This window comes from Neolamprologus brichardi, chromosome 22, assembly GCF_056152115.1.
Source record: "Neolamprologus brichardi isolate AB-2024 chromosome 22, ASM5615211v1, whole genome shotgun sequence".
In the NCBI taxonomy this organism is placed as follows: domain Eukaryota; kingdom Metazoa; phylum Chordata; class Actinopteri; order Cichliformes; family Cichlidae; genus Neolamprologus; species Neolamprologus brichardi.
In genome coordinates this window covers 7,856,580-7,873,390 of record NC_142124.1, presented here as the reverse complement: position 1 = coordinate 7,873,390, position 16,811 = coordinate 7,856,580, and the positions used below count along the sequence as shown (strand labels likewise).

At 36.8% G+C, this 16,811-nt stretch overlaps 1 protein-coding gene across 1 annotated transcript; it reads right to left on the bottom strand.

The window, feature by feature from the left end:
* Nucleotides 1-1,145: 1,145 nt before the first annotated feature.
* On the bottom strand, nt 1,146-3,812 carry LOC148096677 (hepatic lectin-like). The gene is made up of 7 exons (XM_087835118.1): nt 3,782-3,812; nt 2,926-3,048; nt 2,560-2,652; nt 2,054-2,110; nt 1,732-1,883; nt 1,502-1,623; nt 1,146-1,411 (listed from the first exon to the last, which is right to left on the bottom strand). Exons 1-7 carry the CDS (start codon nt 3,810-3,812, stop codon nt 1,261-1,263), a joined length of 729 nt encoding a protein of 242 aa, XP_087691244.1. The 3' UTR covers nt 1,146-1,260.
* Between the last annotated feature and the right edge of the window lie 12,999 nt (nt 3,813-16,811).

The following is a 16,811-nucleotide window of genomic DNA, read 5'->3' as shown; positions in this document are numbered from 1 at the left end:
ACTGGTGGTTGTTTGATGATCAACACTCACGTCTCACTGAAGCTCTGTTTTTCTTCACCTTCGTGTTGATGAATTTAAAGGACTGAGAGTTCCTCGTGCTTAAATAGTTTAATTTTCCTTAAATTCAGATCAATGAAACATTTGTATTCTGTCATTTTAGGATATAGATAAGTTGTTGGTCAATAAGCTGATATCTTTTAGACATCTGGTATATTTAGCTTAGATTTAGAGCAGAGATCGTTTACTGAGAAAAGTATGACAGTGTTCACTGAAACCACACAGTAAATCATCTTCGTCTGCACTGTTTGTGTGGAAAAATGTGTGAAAGTAACATCGACAAGAAGTCAACAGACTGAAAGTGTTTATTACTCAAAAACACTAATATATGATGTTAGTTAGTTACACTATATTTATCAAACATAAAGCTAAACTCTTCCGTTTTTGGGTTTTTGTATTTTTGGTCAATTTTTCAAAGAAAAAATGAGGCAAACTGTTCATTTCCACAGCAGCAACAATACTGTTCTTAAAAACAAATCACCAAAATATGTTTTTCAGATTTATTCAAGTATATTTTATTTTTTACTAAAAGCAAATCTAGAAGGGATATACAGTTTAGACATTAGCTTTATAAAGATATCGCAACTCCAACGTCTATATTTTTACCGAGACACTTTTATAGGCTGACTGAATTTTAGACAACTGCATATTTACAGTTTTCAGTTATTTCTCACAAATACTTCTTTGAGGCTTTTTGCAGGACGTAAGCTTCCGATCATTAGCTCCACCTTTCCCCCCAACTGTTCTTGTGTGGAAATGTGTGAGAGTAACATCAACAAGATGAAAGTATTTATTACTCAAAAATACAGTACAACTAATATATATTATATGAGTTAGTTACATTATATTTATAAAACATAAAACTTGGATAAATGGTAACCAAACTCTTCCCTTAAACTGAAGTTTTTGTATTTTTTTGTAAATTTCTTAACGAAAAAATGAGGCAAATTTTTCATTTCCACAGCAGCAACGCCGCCGTACACCACAACAATACTGTTAATAAAAACAAATCACCAAAATATGTTTTTCAGATTTATTCAAGTATATTTTATTTTTTACTAAAAGCAAATCTAGGAGGGATATACAGTTTAGATATTAACTTTGTAAACATATCGCAACTCCAACGTCGGTATTTTTACTGACACTTTTTTATAGACTGACTGAACTTTAGACAGTTGCACATTTACAATGTTCAGTTACTGTTTATTTCTCACAAATACTTCTATGATGCGTTTTGCAGGACAAAAACTTAGCTCCACCTTTTGCCTTCACCTTTAAACAGATTTGCTCATCAGGATTTGCACCTTTCGTCCCATTCTTACTGTCTTGATCTTTGTTTTTCCAAAAAGTCAAACTAAGAAACAAAACAAAACAGAAGATGTTCAGTAAAAAATGGTGACTTTCATTCTGGAAATGAATACAAATATTTTCACAATAATTGAACCTTGTGTTCAGCGGTGATCCGTCCCCCCAAACCCATGTCTTGTTTTTATCTAAGTATAGCAGTTCGATCCAGAACTTGTCATCTGAGTTCTGGATTCCTTTCAGTTCTCTCTCCAGGAAATCCTGAAAGAATTTGTATTCAAATTATTCTGAGATGTTTGTTATGAGATGATGAAACAGCAGGATGTGATAAAATACATGAGAACATGAACCTGCAGCGATGTTTTATACCTGCTCCTCCTTGCTGTTTATCTTAACCAGATCTCCTTTTTTAGCTCTACATTCCTCTCTGCTCTCGTTCCAGGAGGTTTTAGCGATGGAGAAATAATAGCACTTTCCTTCATGTTGCTTCCAGCCATCTTCACATTTATAACTCAGCTGATCTTTGAAGAGATTACAACAACAACTTTAGTCTGGCGGAAAACATCATTGTTCATGTTTTCTCCTCTTTCTGTCACTCCAACAGTCAATGTTTCTTTAAGCATCATCAGAGGATAAAAATAATAATAAGAAAATATAAAAATATAAATATAAAAAATAATTGAAAATTTACTTTTTGCATCAGGACATTCTAAACATGTAGGCTGCACCGTGCTCCATGGTTTTGGTTCTATTTTGGGGAAAAAAGGGATCTGAATGTCATCAGTCTGATTTAAACTCATCGTGATTTGGATGTGACAGGAAATGCACACCATTAAAGCACTTCGCTCTCACACTGCAGGCCTACTTGTTGTTCCTAGAGAATTTAAAAGTAGAATGGGAGGGAGAGCCTTCCAGTTTGGATTCGGGAGACAGACACTATCTCTACTTTTAAGATTAGGCTTAAAACACTATGTGTTAATAGACCTCACTGCATTGAATTGTCCTTGTTATTAATCTCTGTCTTTTATCAATTTTTCAACAGGTTCATCCATTTTTTAAATTTTTTTGTTTGTTTGTTTTTTTCAAAACCACCAAAGTTATAAAAATCTTCATAATGGTTCCATAAGCAAGGTTGGATTAACATCCAGCTGAGGGAACTCTTAACAGAGTTAAGAGAGTTCCAGTCTCTCTGCTTACCTGTGAGATTTTGATTTTTGATGACACGTTCACACTCCTTTTTGAGACCTTCCAGATTTTTTAGCATTTCCTTTGTTCTCACGTGTTCAAAAGCTGATTAAAGAAAGTCAAAAGTTCATGTTAGTTGACAGCTCTGCTAAGAAAGAGTAAAACAGCTCAAACACCAAACACTGACACTTTTTAAAAAAAAATTCCACAGAAATCCCTGATTTTGCCCCTTGTTGCAGGTATAAAATGTAAATGATAAAGCTGTACGCTCAGAATTTATGTTCAAATTGCTGTATTCACACCATTACTGTAAGTATTCTCCTCGTCATTTAATCTACAGTAAATCAGGTCATTCTGTTGAAGTAAAACAAAACTCACAGAGACGATAAATCACAATGAAAGCAACTGCCAGGAGGGAACCGAGAACCAGCAGGGCAACTTTCTCTGAGGTGACCTTTGACCCTCTTTTTGATTTTGCATGTTGAGAGTCGGGATCTTCACCTGATGAAGATTTAAAGGAAACACAGACGCGCAGAACAAAATAATAACCAAATGCTATACCAGCTTTTTTGTAAATCACTTTAAAATAACCACAATGAACCAAAGTGCTGTACAAAAGAATAATTATATAAAAACACAACTGTGAGACATGATGCCACCAGACTCCAAACAGCTCCTCTGACATCACATCAACAGTTTTACACAAAGTTTCTGCAAAGTTTCTAATGTGGTTTAAAAGTTGCTTAAATATTCTTTCTTACAAGGAAAGGAAAACCACAGTTCAGTAAACGAACGTGTGTTTATCTTATATTTCTGGTAATACTTCACCTTAGAGGGACAGTTTACCCTGAAAATAAGTACAGGCTACATATTTTTCCTCCAGCCTGTAGTAATATTTATACATGGTATGAATTTATATTTTGTAAATTTGTTATTGGTATGAATGACCAGATCCTATTATTATTTATAGAAATGTACTTAATGGTTGACATACATTGTAATACAGTTAGGTGCATATACCACAACTCTAGTGCAGAGAACCATAGGTACATTAGACCAACAGGAAATATGACTCTCTTTCTTTCTTCCATAAACCTTCATGAAGCTTTCTTTGCATCTCTTACTCAGTTGCATGTTAATGTATTAAAACATACGTAGCCTCCAGTTTGGCTTCAATATGAAAGGACCACTCAGATCTGATTACCCGATTTACCACCACATTTAATGTTCTTACCTTCTATGTAGTTCTGTGGACGGCTCGTCATGCTGACGCTTCAAGATCCTGACTTCAGACTAGTAACTATCTCTGAATCACAAAAATACAACAACCTGGTGTTATTCCTCCTGTATCTTTATTCCTGATTCAGTTTGCAGAGTCCGAACGTCAAAAAACCTTGTGAACATCAAGACACACACTAAAGCTCCTCCGCCCCTCACTGGTTTGGCCTTTCAGGAAAAAAAAGAAAAAGAAAAGAACCGCAACTCTTACAACACTTCCTGCTGAAATGTGGAGAGGATTTCTCATTTTATTCTGATTAACAAATAATTTCTTTTGACTTGAAATGAGGTCATAGACGATGTTTTCCTCTGTTTTCATTTATTTAAGTTAAAGACTGGTTTTATTTTCATAGATGTGGACATGTAAGGTGTTATGTATGAACCAAGAGTTATTGTGTGCTATGCAAGCCATCGCTAGTAGGGGGCACCACGCCCAGTTATGTGTGTGTGTTACTTCTGTGTTATCCCAATAAAGAAGAAGTCAACTTGTAAGCAAACTATTGTGTGTGCAGTCTGACTCGGCATAAGCTCTAATAGTGTACTGACACCACAGTGGGAATATAACATAAGGAGTTATTTTTGTACATCTATTCTGAGCACATGTAAAAAAAAAAAAGAAGAATTTTTGCATAGAAGTCTATGATTGTTTGGTGTTGTGGCACACTCATAATGGCGCACAGATAGTTGAGCGCACAGGGTGCAGAGATGTTAAGAGCAGGAGCGACACACTGAGAGTAGGTCCGCAGATGGCTGTCAGCACACAGAGCAGAGATGTGAGCAAGAGCAAATGCCAACAACTGAGCGAGAGGGCTGTTATTGTCTGTGTATAATAGCAAACACTGAAATACATTTCTTGCACGCTGCAATGAATTTTCTTCGCTCAAAATAATTTTCTCCTCAAAATGCAACATTTGCGCTCAGAATAGGAGGCACAAAAATAACACCATAGTCAGTGTTGGGGAGTAACGGAATACATGTACCGCCGTTACGTATTTAAAATACAAAATATGAGTAACTGTATTCCGTTACAGTTACCGTTTAAAAAGGTGGTATTTAGAATACAGTTACTTTGTTGAAATAAATGGATTACACGGCAGTACTTTCCTGTTTCATATTGTGGCGGGTCAGGACTGTTTGGGTTTGTTTGACAGCTACGTTCTGTTGTTCCAGGTGGCAGCGTTATGGTAGCCATGGTTACATGGTGACGCTCTCTCTCTGCGTGTTTCCTGGGTGAGAGAGGACTTTTTGTTGTTGTTGTGCTAAGCTAATAGGCAGAATGCTACCGGTATAGCTCTAAAGAATGTAGCATCATAGGCAGTGTAGTCCGTGCTGCAGGGAGAATGGACTGCCATACACATGTGTCTGTGAGCGAGGGAGGGAGAAAAAGGAAAAGTACGAGCTGTCATCGAGCAAAAACGGGAGCTGGAAGCATGTAAATATAATAATAACCACTGCAGCCAAGAAGAGTGCCTGACGAGCCCAGTTGTAAGTAAGCTATTAAGACTCGACTGTACACCGTGTTCGTGTTTTCCTCCAAAAACAATACGTTCCGTTGGAGCAGCCTTTCAACGCCTCTCTCTGTCTCTGCTAGCAAAGTTGACCCAGACAACAAAGTAAAGCTAGTTTTCAGCTACGAGCCGACACAGAACCCACCATATTAGTCAGAAGTCCCTTTACTACGGTTTGGAGCCGCGGACCTTCAGTAACAGTAATAAATCACAGCAATAGTACATTCATGTAGTTGTAAACAGCATGATAATATATTAAGTAATCCAAAGTATTCAGAATACGTTACTCTCATTGAGTAACGTAACGGAATACGTTACAGAATACATTTTGGGGCATGTATTCTGTAATCTGTAATGGAATACATTTTAAAAGTAACCTTCCCAACACTGCCCATAGTACAGGAGTTTGAGTTCCAGACAGGGAAGCTGGCTAAACAAGAAGACACAGATCTGTGCTGATTTATTATTCAGTACAGGGCGGATGCAAATATTGCAAAGTTCTGGACTGCATCAATATAAATTTTTTCAGTCTTCTTTAAATTTTGTAAGTAAATCACAAGCATGCTGACATTTTTACACACACACAAACCAATAATATCATTAGCATCATTCTAGCTGTTGGTCTGACAGTTTTCCCGGTTTGCAGTGTGAGTAATAAAAAAGTTCACATGCTGTAAACTATGAGAAATTCAAACTTTGTTACAGCTGCGGGAGGAATCCCATACAGGCACAAAGAGAAGATGCCATCCCTCAAGCAGTAGCGGTTTTTGATACGGGCGAAACGGGTGGTTGCCCGGGGCTGCATCGTGGTGGGGGGCGGCATCACGGGTATCGACAAAAAAACAAAACAAAAAAACGCTCTTACTCGTGCTGCCCCGACGTCATGCCAGCGCATAGTGGGAATGTCGTAGGCACCGATCGGTTTTCTATCGCCCATTTGCTGGGAGTAAGGGCGCCCTCCGTTTGCGAGGTGCGCCTGCTGCTTGCAGCACAGGGAGGAGAGGGCGGGGCGGCGGGGGATTCTCTGGCTGGCTGGAACAGCGTCTAATAAAATAAAAATAAAATAAAAACAAACCAACAAACACGAAAACATCAGACATTATGATACAGACTTATAATTTGCACCGATCTCCAAAAAGTTGATTCTGTTCATCTGGATGTAGCGTTTTGTGGGAGAAACGTTTGGTCACGCATCCAAGTGACTTCTTCAGTCTTTGCACCGAAAATATGCACCGATGTTTTTTTGAAATTCTATACGCGAAAAGTGAGCGCGAGAGCCCTCGGCGCGCCTGCTCGGTGCTGAAGTCAAAGTAAACTTTATTGTCATCTCGGCTACATACAGTCCAGTATGTAGAGAGACAACGACGTGGCTCCAGTTACAGCAGTGCAAGTAAACAAACAAATATAAGAAGAGTAAGAAAATAAATATACACTTTTGGACTCGGGGTAAAGGGATCAATAACAATTGAAAATGTATAATTTACAGTTTGATGATTTAAAGTCTCACACACAACCATCGAAAGGGGAGGGGGGCGGCTGCTTCCAAATAGAGCACATTTAATTCATTATGTTGTAAATCCAAACCCATTATGTATTCATGATTTGAATCATCATGTAGCAATTTCAAATATCCAGTGGCCTTGAGGTTTCCATTGATGAAGAATGGACCCGCTATTGTTGTGCCCCATATACCACACTTTTGTGTTCCAACAGTCTTGGAGGGATCCATCCAATGTGGGTTAGTGTCAGACCAATAGCGGTGGTTTTGTTTGTTAACTTCACCATTCACATAACTGTGCTCATCACTGAACAAAATCTTGTGCGTGAACTGAGGGTCCTGTTCCAATTTTTGTTTTGCCCATTCTGCAAATTCTGTGCGCCGATCTGGGTCATCCTTGTTGAGATGCTGCAGTAGCTGGAGTTTGTAAGGGTGCCATTTGTGAGTAGCTAATATCTGCGGAAGGGATGTTCGACTAATGACACTCTCCAGTGACATGCGGCGAGTGCTACGCTGTGGGTTAAGAGACTGGTTACAAAACGTGTAATACAGTATTATGTATGGTAATCCTCATTATGTTTGTAATCATTTTTTAATCTTGATTTCAGTTATTCTACTGTAAGATGTATTTGTTGAGTTTGAAACATTTCAGTCCACTGTGACGATGGACTGTGTCTGTATATTTGCAGATTGTACACCAAAGGCTGACGCATTAAGCCACAAAGGTTTTATTTAAGTGTGCAACATTTCTCCTCCCCTTGTATGGTAGACAGCTGTGTGGTGCAGACTAATAAGTGGCTGTCAGTGGTGGAAAACTTGTGTATTTCTCTAGATAAGGCAGATATTTGACCATAATACACAGTGCCCAGTTTTGTGGAAAAACCAACACAGCACATCAGCACAAAGACCTCATACCAGCTGTCATTCCAGTAGTGGATGGTTAGTGATTTGAACTTGTTTTCCAGCCATAGGACCTGGGCACCTTGCAGTCATTGTTTAAACCATGAACTTCTCTGTACACCAAAGTATTCAAGAGTCAAATGTAACGCAGAGAGAACAATGATCCCAGGCACAGCAGCAAATCTGCAAAACAATTCTGAAAAGGAAAATAGTCTACATGTTGCAATGGCCCAGCCAAACTCCACACTTCAGCTTGTGGTACTGTGGTGAGAGATTAGTGAGCGGAGTGAGACTGATGGTCATACTGCTGCTTCTACTACTGCTAATATACTAATAATAATGAGAAGTTATTGCTTCTAAAGGTGATAATCTTTGCTGCTAATCTGCTAATCTGTTAATCTGGAACAGTATAGTTTGACATATTCAAGTCATCAGGACTTTTTTACTTCCAGTTTTGTTATTTTCTGAATGAGTGTCAATCCCAGGCCCACATCACAGGTGTAGCTGTAAACCAAGGGAAGGTCTAATTGTAGGTTTCCTAGAATGGGTGAAAAGAGCAGATCAGCCTGGAGATCTTCAAAAGTAATCTTACACTCAGGTGTTAGCTTAAATTTGGCCGCATGTTTATTCAGCAGTTTGGAAAGTTGGGAGAAATTTGTGACAAGCTAGTGGCACAGGCAGTGTGGCAAATTTAGCCAAAATAAAGTAATTGAAATTTACTCAGTAGATATTCATCATGATAAAAGAGTAAACCAGTTCGACCAGGAACTCGGACATTACATACAAATGGAAGATACTTCCAGGGATGAACAGCTGGGCTGATGTTTGGTGAAGAAGTTTGGGATCGAACCTAAAAAAAGACAGAATTAATAAATGTCAAGTGCTGAGAAGCTGCCACAACACTTGGGACAGCTTGACCTAATAGCACGGCGTTTCTTTTTGTTAATGTTAATTATGATAATGTAAGAATACAAACCTGTAAGTAATGTTTTATATTGCAGTCATTTCTCTCATCTTAGAAATAATAGCACTTTCCTCCATGTTGCTTCCACCTTTTTTTTAGTTGATAACATTTTTGAGACACAAATTTAATTTCGTTTATTTTGAACTCAAAGATGAAATTCATGTCAATGTCGGTTTCCCTAATATTTAATCAATAAAAGTTAATTTGAGGCTTTACAGAGAAAAGATAAGTGAAGCTTTGCATCCCTCATCTAAAAGATAAAACTGCAGTTAGCTATAAGTTATCAGCAATTTGACTTTCAAAATTTTAAATGCTGACATGTTTTGCTACTAAAGCAATACTGCGTGATACATGAATAGTATAAGTGTCAAGTTTTACATTGATAGTAAACATTTATGTGCTCTGGGTTTCATGGTCGGGAAACATTTACCACAAATGTGTAATGGAAACATTTTGTTATCTGATCATGTGACGTGAGAAAAAGTCACTCCCTTCACTGCTGCTTTTAGTTTAGATAAAGCTTTATTAATCCCTCGGGTGGGTTACTCCAGGAAATTCAGTTCAGTTCACTTTTCGTCTCATTATTAACACTTGACTGATTCTATTCTTTCTTTAAATTTCACCAAGTATTCTTAAAACACTGAAGGTGGCCTCGAGTTTGCTGGTACTTAAATAAAACTTGCTATTCTCACTGACAAAAAAATAAAATAAAATTGTACAGAAAGCAAATTCATAGAATCAGTGGCTAATCCTCGTACATGTCTTAGGATTGTGGAGGAAGAGAAAATGCAAATTTCACAGTGAAAGGCCGAGGAAGGTTTGAGCCCAGAATGTTGTTGATGTGAGGCAACAGTGCTAAACACTGCACCACCAGGCCAACTAAGTTTCATGCAGGTAAAATATTTTACTCCAGGATACATGTTTTTTTCTATTCTGGGAAGTTTTGTTCAGACTGGTGGTTGTTTGATGATCAACACTCACGTCTCACTGAAGCTCTGTTTTTCTTCACCTTCGTGTTGATGAATTTAAAGGACTGAGAGTTCCTCGTGCTTAAATAGTTTAATTTTCCTTAAATTCAGATCAATGAAACATTTGTATTCTGTCATTTTAGGATATAGATAAGTTGTTGGTCAATAAGCTGATATCTTTTAGACATCTGGTATATTTAGCTTAGATTTAGAGCAGAGATCGTTTACTGAGAAAAGTATGACAGTGTTCACTGAAACCACACAGTAAATCATCTTCGTATGCACTGTTTGTGTGGAAAAATGTGTGAAAGTAACATCGACAAGAAGTCAACAGACTGAAAGTGTTTATTACTCAAAAACACTAATATATGATGTTAGTTAGTTACACTATATTTATCAAACATAAAGCTAAACTCTTCCGTTTTTGGGTTTTTGTATTTTTGGTCAATTTTTCAAAGAAAAAATGAGGCAAACTGTTCATTTCCACAGCAGCAACAATACTGTTCTTAAAAACAAATCACCAAAATATGTTTTTCAGATTTATTCAAGTATATTTTATTTTTTACTAAAAGCAAATGTAGAAGGGATATACAGTTTAGACATTAGCTTTATAAACATATCGCAACTCCAACGTCTGTATTTTTACCGAGACACTTTTATAGGCTGACTGAATTTTAGACAACTGCATTTTTACAGTGTTCAGTTATTTCTCACAAATACTTCTTTGAGGCTTTTTGCAGGATGTAGGCTTCAGATCATTAGCTCCACCTTTCCCCCCAACTGTTTTTGTGTGGAAATCTGTGAGAGTAACATCAACAAGATGAAAGTATTTATTACTCAAAAACACAGTACAACTAATATATATTATATGAGGTAGTTACATTATATTTATAAAACATAAAACTTGGATAAATGGTAACCAAACTCTTCCATTAAACTGAAGTTTTTGTAATTTTTTTTGTAAATTTCTTAACGAAATAATGAGGCAAATAATTCATTTCCACAGCAGCAACACCGCCGTACACCACAACAATACTGTTAATAAAAACAAATCACCAAAATATGTTTTTCAGATTTATTCAAGTATATTTTATTTTTTACTAAAAGCAAATCTAGGAGGGATATACAGTTTAGACATTAACTTTGTAAACATATCGCAACTCCAACGCCTGTATCTTTTACTGACACTCTTTTATAGGCTGACTGAACTTTAGACAGTTGCACATTTACAATGTTCAGTTACTGTTTATTTCTCACAAATACTTCTATGATGCGTTTTGCAGGACAAAAACTTAGCTCCACCTTTTGCCTTCACCTTTAAACAGATTTGCTCATCAGGATTTGCACCTTTCGTCCCATTCTTACTGTCTTGATCTTTGTTTTTCCAAAAAGTCAAACTAAGAAACAAAACAAAACAGAAGATGTTCAGTAAAAAATGGTGACTTTCATTCTGGAAATGAATACAAATATTTTCACAATAATTGAACCTTGTGTTCAGCGGTGATCCGTCCCCCCAAACCCATGTCTTGTTTTTATCTAAGTATAGCAGTTCGATCCAGAACTTGTCATCTGAGTTCTGGATTCCTTTCAGTTCTCTCTCCAGGAAATCCTGAAAGAATTTGTATTCAAATTATTCTGAGATGTTTGTTATGAGATGATGAAACAGCAGGATGTGATAAAATACATGAGAACATGAACCTGCAGCGGTGTTTTATACCTGCTCCTCCTTGCTGTTTATCTTAACCAGATCTCCTTTTTTAGCTCTACATTCCTCTCTGCTCTCGTTCCAGGAGGTTTTAGCGATGGAGAAATAATAGCACTTTCCTTCATGTTGCTTCCAGCCATCTTCACATTTATAACTCGGCTGATCTTTGAAGAGATTACAACAACAACTTTAGTCTGGCGGAAAACGTCATTGTTCATGTTTTCTCCTCTTTCTGTCACTCCAACAGTCAATGTTTCTTTAAGCATCATCAGAGGATAAAAATAATAATAAGAAAATATAAAAATATAAATATAAAAAATTATTGAAAATTTACTTTTTGCATCAGGACATTGTGAACATGTAGGCTGCACCGTGCTCCATGGTTTTGGTTCTATTTTGGGGAAAAAAGGGATCTGAATGTCATCAGTCTGATTTAAACTCATCTTCGTGTGGTTTGGGAGCAGCAGGAAGTTTCTTCTGTCCTCCGTTTATATTCTAACTTCCTCTTTCTATCAGTCCATCAATGTTTCTTTAATCATCATCAGAGGGTACAAATATGTTAAAGACAAAATTCAAAACTTACTTTTTATTTCAGGAGACTTTTTAAAAAAAATTAATCTCTTGTTAATCAAGAATGTCTCTGTTTTTCAAATACTGAACAGAAATTAACAAAAGTCTTATACTGCAGCCAAAACAGGGTTTGGATATTCATGTAATATTAGGTGTTGTGAACGTTGTAAATTAGAGTTTAGATGTCTGAAAAAATCCACCTTCGATCCAGCATTGCAGCTTTGGAGTTTCACATGTTTACCTTTCTCTTTGTTTCTCCCCTCTCTGCGATGTCCTGGCTTAAATGCTGATTTAAAAAAGTGTAAGACAAAAAACAAAGAAATCAGTCAACAGCAAACTAAAAGAAATGTAGATTTCTGAATTCCTTAAATTAAAAAAAGTATTTTATGACATGAGCCCTAAAAAGTTAAAACAAGTAAACACATCCACTTGAGAAATGTTAAACAGAAAGATTTAATTTGCCCTTATTTTATTTTTTTAGAACACTATCCTTGTAAATACTATGAAAGAAAATTAAAATTGTAGCGCTCACAGGTAACACATAGAGCAATGACAGCAGCAGCCAGGAGAGCAATGACAACCAGCAGGACCGCTCTCTCTGAGGGCAGCTTCGAATGTCTGCTCAGCTCTGCTTGTTGAGGAAGCTCTGAAGAGTTAGCAAAGACAGAGATGACACAGATATGAGAGATAAACATGTACAGATTGCTGTCACAACAACGTGAGTTTAGAATATACAAGGTGTGATCAAGAATTTCTGACTCAGAAGAGTCACAAATAAGATGCTTCTTACTGCTGGCAGTTTAGAAAATAAAACACAATAACCAAAGTAATTTTATGTAGCTGATATTAGATATAAAGACTGTAGTCCTTGCATGTGGACTTTCATTAGAGCTGCAGTTTACTGGTTCTCTAAGTACCACCCAGGAAGACATGAAATAACTTTAGCTGAGAACTCCTCAACCAAACAACCTCAAACACAACGCCTCACTTCCTGTGGTTTCCAGCATTGCTCCTACTTTAGCATCAGATTAAGAGTTATCGAGAAATGTTAAAAGAACACAAGAAAACCTCTGAGTAAATGTTTGATTTTATGATTTTAATATTTTTATGATACACTTTGTGGTTTTGATCCTGAAAGCTCCTGTATATTTATATTTTACCTTTACTCACTGCTTGAAGTGAGATGAAACTCCTTTAAATCTACTTTCTCAGTTTCCTTTTTTCTGGCCTTTTTCTGGCTTTATAAAATAGGCGAAGTGAAGAGTGACAGGAAAGTGGAGAGAGAGAGAGGGTAGGACATGTGGCAAGGCCTGTGATGAGCAGACGATCGGCAGGTCATTCCAGTGAGCTAAACCAGCACCCACTTAAATGAAAATTAGACACCAGTATATCTCGATTATATATATATATATATATATATATATATATATATATATATATATATATATATACACACACACACACACACACATATATATATATATATATATATATGTGTGTGTGTGTGTGTGTGTGTATATATATATATATACACAAATGCACATCTTTTTTTTCCTTTTACGGGAACGCTGTCCATTGAATAAAATTCTGCCCATGAAATTTCTCTTTAACTTAATAAGGATATTTATTACCTTCTATTACCTTATTATACTTTAGATAAAAAAAAACCCTTTCTGTTTTTTCAGTACTACTTTTAATGTTTGAAGCCGGTCACGGCAGATTGCTCCCTTCTTCTGGGTTCTTCCTTGTAGAGTCTTTATTGATTGTTGGGGCTGTTTTTGTGAAATGCTGCCATATAAATAAAACTAAATGGAATTTAACTGATCTATTTGGTGCACACATTAACTGTAAAAATGCAACATACAATAACATGCAGCAAGATTTTTTTTGCGGTATGTTTTTTTAAAAAATTGATTCACTCTCATTTTTTGTTTCCAAAGTCAGCGCTCTGAGTGACTTAAGAACAACGTTTTTATTTTTAAGTAAAAAATACAAATAGATTTATTTGATGGCTGTTTGCTTCCTGATCGATACTGAGTGCTGTTCAAAGTTCATCCTCCTGTTAAATAAAACCTCGTCTGTACCTACCAGGCACCTCTGTCGTGGACGGCTGAGTCCTTGAAATATTGACTTGAGAGAAAGTGGGATTAGCCTCTGGAGAAGCTCTTTCTACAACACAAAACATGAAACCAGACTCTTAGTTAGCTAGAAATTCTTGTCTGTTGATACATTTTATTTTAAAAATTCCCTACAAGGTTGTACTTAAAAAATAAAACAAGAAAACCACAAGAAACTGCTATTTTGAGGGTTTTTTCTGAGAAATCTTATTACTCATTAGAAAGATGAATATACAGACTCACCATTGGTCTCCCTCTTCGCTTTTATAAACCTCACATTAGAATAAAGCACTTCTTCTTCAGGCATTTTAATGCTTTGTGCTACCATCAGTGAGACTGAAAGAGAAGTTACACAACACGCAGACAACATGAAAAACAACTTCCTGTAAAACGGAAGCAAGGGGAGGGCTTTATAAACCACAACTCCACAATATCTGACTTTTTTAATCTCATGTCATTTTCAAAAGAAATGTTTCACATCCATTTTTTGTGTGGATAAAATAAATAAATAATAAATATATAAAAAACGAAGAAGTCACTGAGATGACCAGACAGAATAACTGCTCGTAAGCACAAAGAAGTTGTAAATAATTCTCTTCATCTGTAATGAATCAATCAGTGTGCAATGCTTTCCTTTAAAAGTTAAGATCTTAAAGCAGGGATTCAAAATGTCTTTTGTTATGACCTAAGATAATCTGTTGCCTCGAAGGTGTGTGTGTGTTGGTGGAGCTGCTGATTGGTTTGTAAAGGTTTCTGTGTCTGGATTGGATAACTGAATGGACAGCAGCAGCATCTTAAACTCCAGCTGACAGCCACCTCTGTCCACTCCTTGTCGCGTCTACAAAGAACAAAGAACCAACCAGTTGCAAGTAGCACCAAATAGTTGAATGAGAAGCCTGAACAGAAGTCCATTAAATAATTTTGTGAGCTAAGTTGTGTTTCTGATATGCTGATAGTTAAGAGTGTTTTGTAGAGAAATGTAAATACTTATAAACTGCATATATTGAGCACTGCAGCAGTAGCAGGAGTGAGACGAGTGTTTGTGTTGAAATCCATTTTGGTTATTGGTTAGAAACATTGGTTCAATAATTGTTTTTTGTTTTCCTTTTATTTTCGCTCAGAGAACACTGAAGAACACTGGATACTTTTATTTGTTGACATGGCACTGCTAACCTCCAAAGCAGATAAACTGCTGCTTAGCATCTTCAGCTGTTCTGTGTTGCTAGCCTTTTCTGGGAGTGGCAGGAGTGAGGAGTTGTGCGTCATGTTATGTCGAGGGTACCCCTAGACCACTAGGCAAAGTAACACTTTCCTGTTCTAGGCAAACAGATAATTCGTTATTACAAAAAATAAGCTTTAAAATCTTTTAATTATTTTTATTTAACAAGTGTAACTCGTGGCAAAACCTGCAACAGACAGGCCATCATGTCCATTTCAGGCTTTGCCTCTCCAAAGCATGAAAAGCACACACATGCAGAAGTTGCAGTAACAACAGATAGAGATATTTTATTTCAAGGCAACATAAAAATAATCACCGGAAAGTGATTAAACAGACATTATTAACACATTTACATATTAGCATCTACAGGACCTGGGAATGTACTTCATATGTTTGTTTGTTTTTTAATTCACTAGCAAATTCTTGGCTTTAAATATTCTCTCCCCCTGCTGGTAATGAAACTTCTGCATGCATATCCTTTCACATTTTGGGAAGGCAAAGCATTTTGAGCACACCCCACCTCCAACCCCCTCACTGTTGAAGGGGATATGAAACACCTAAAAAGGCTAATTTACATTAAAGATCACTGCTCTCAAAAACTGACATAGATGTTGTTTTTCCAAAAAGTGATTGCCTGCTAAAATTTGAATTCTGATGTTTTAATGTGTTTTTAAAAAAAAGTCTAACAACTTTACTTACATTAGTAAATAAACGGTAGTGTAAGGGATTTATCAAGGGGTTATATATAAAATAAAGAAATGACCTGTTTTTGAAGTATCTTTATGATTCTGTGTATTTGATGACCCATATTATCATCAATCCAGTCCTTTTTGGTCGCTGTGAAATACACATTTTTAATGCCAATGACACTTTTTACGGGGATAAATAAAGAATATATAAAAGTCAAAAACTGAGTGCATCAGCTACATTGTGATAAGATATTCTTTGTGAGAGATATGCAGCAGCTTAAATTCCTGCCATAATTTTTTAAGTACCAGAAATCACTTTTGGCAAGCGATCACTTTTTGGCACTGGCACATGAAACAAGCATTCCTCAAGCTGCTGGGTAAGGTGCTCGTAGCTTTGCTCGTTTGTGTCAGGGAACAAGTCCCTCGCATGAGTGCGGCTTGAACTGTGGTGTCCCAAGTGCACTGTCTCTCGATGAGGACGTGGTCCTCTGCAACCGACCCAAATGCATCATCAGTGGCATCATCATCATCTTTGTTCTTCAATAAAGGCTGAACTCTCGTGAAACACTTTCATGTTATTTCTTTAAGTAGTCTCCAGGACCAGTTCTCCAGGCTTCTTAAATGACATTCAAAGCGCTTCTTTATATGTTTGCTGTCATCTGTTACTTTAAATAAATTTGGTGATTTGCAGTACAAAATGTCTAAATCAAGGGTAGGCAACTCCAGGCCTCGAGTGCCGGTGTCCTGCAGGTTTTAGATCGCACCCTGGGTTAACACACCTGAATCAAATGATTAGTTCATTACCAGGCCTCTGGAGAACTTCAAGAAATGCTGAGGAGTCATTCAGC

What these genes read in the sequence shown, in the direction of transcription:
- LOC148096677 (XM_087835118.1), bottom strand. Translation starts at nt 3,812, where the DNA reads ATGACGAGCCGTCCACAGAACTACATAGAAG. An exon ending in AGAATGTCCTGATGCAAAAA is followed by an intron (nt 1,884 to 2,053) that starts GTAAATTTTCAA and finishes ATCTCTTCAAAG; the next exon opens with ATCAGCTGAGTTATAAATGT. An exon ending in TAAACAGCAAGGAGGAGCAG is followed by an intron (nt 1,624 to 1,731) that starts GTATAAAACATC and finishes AAATTCTTTCAG; the next exon opens with GATTTCCTGGAGAGAGAACT.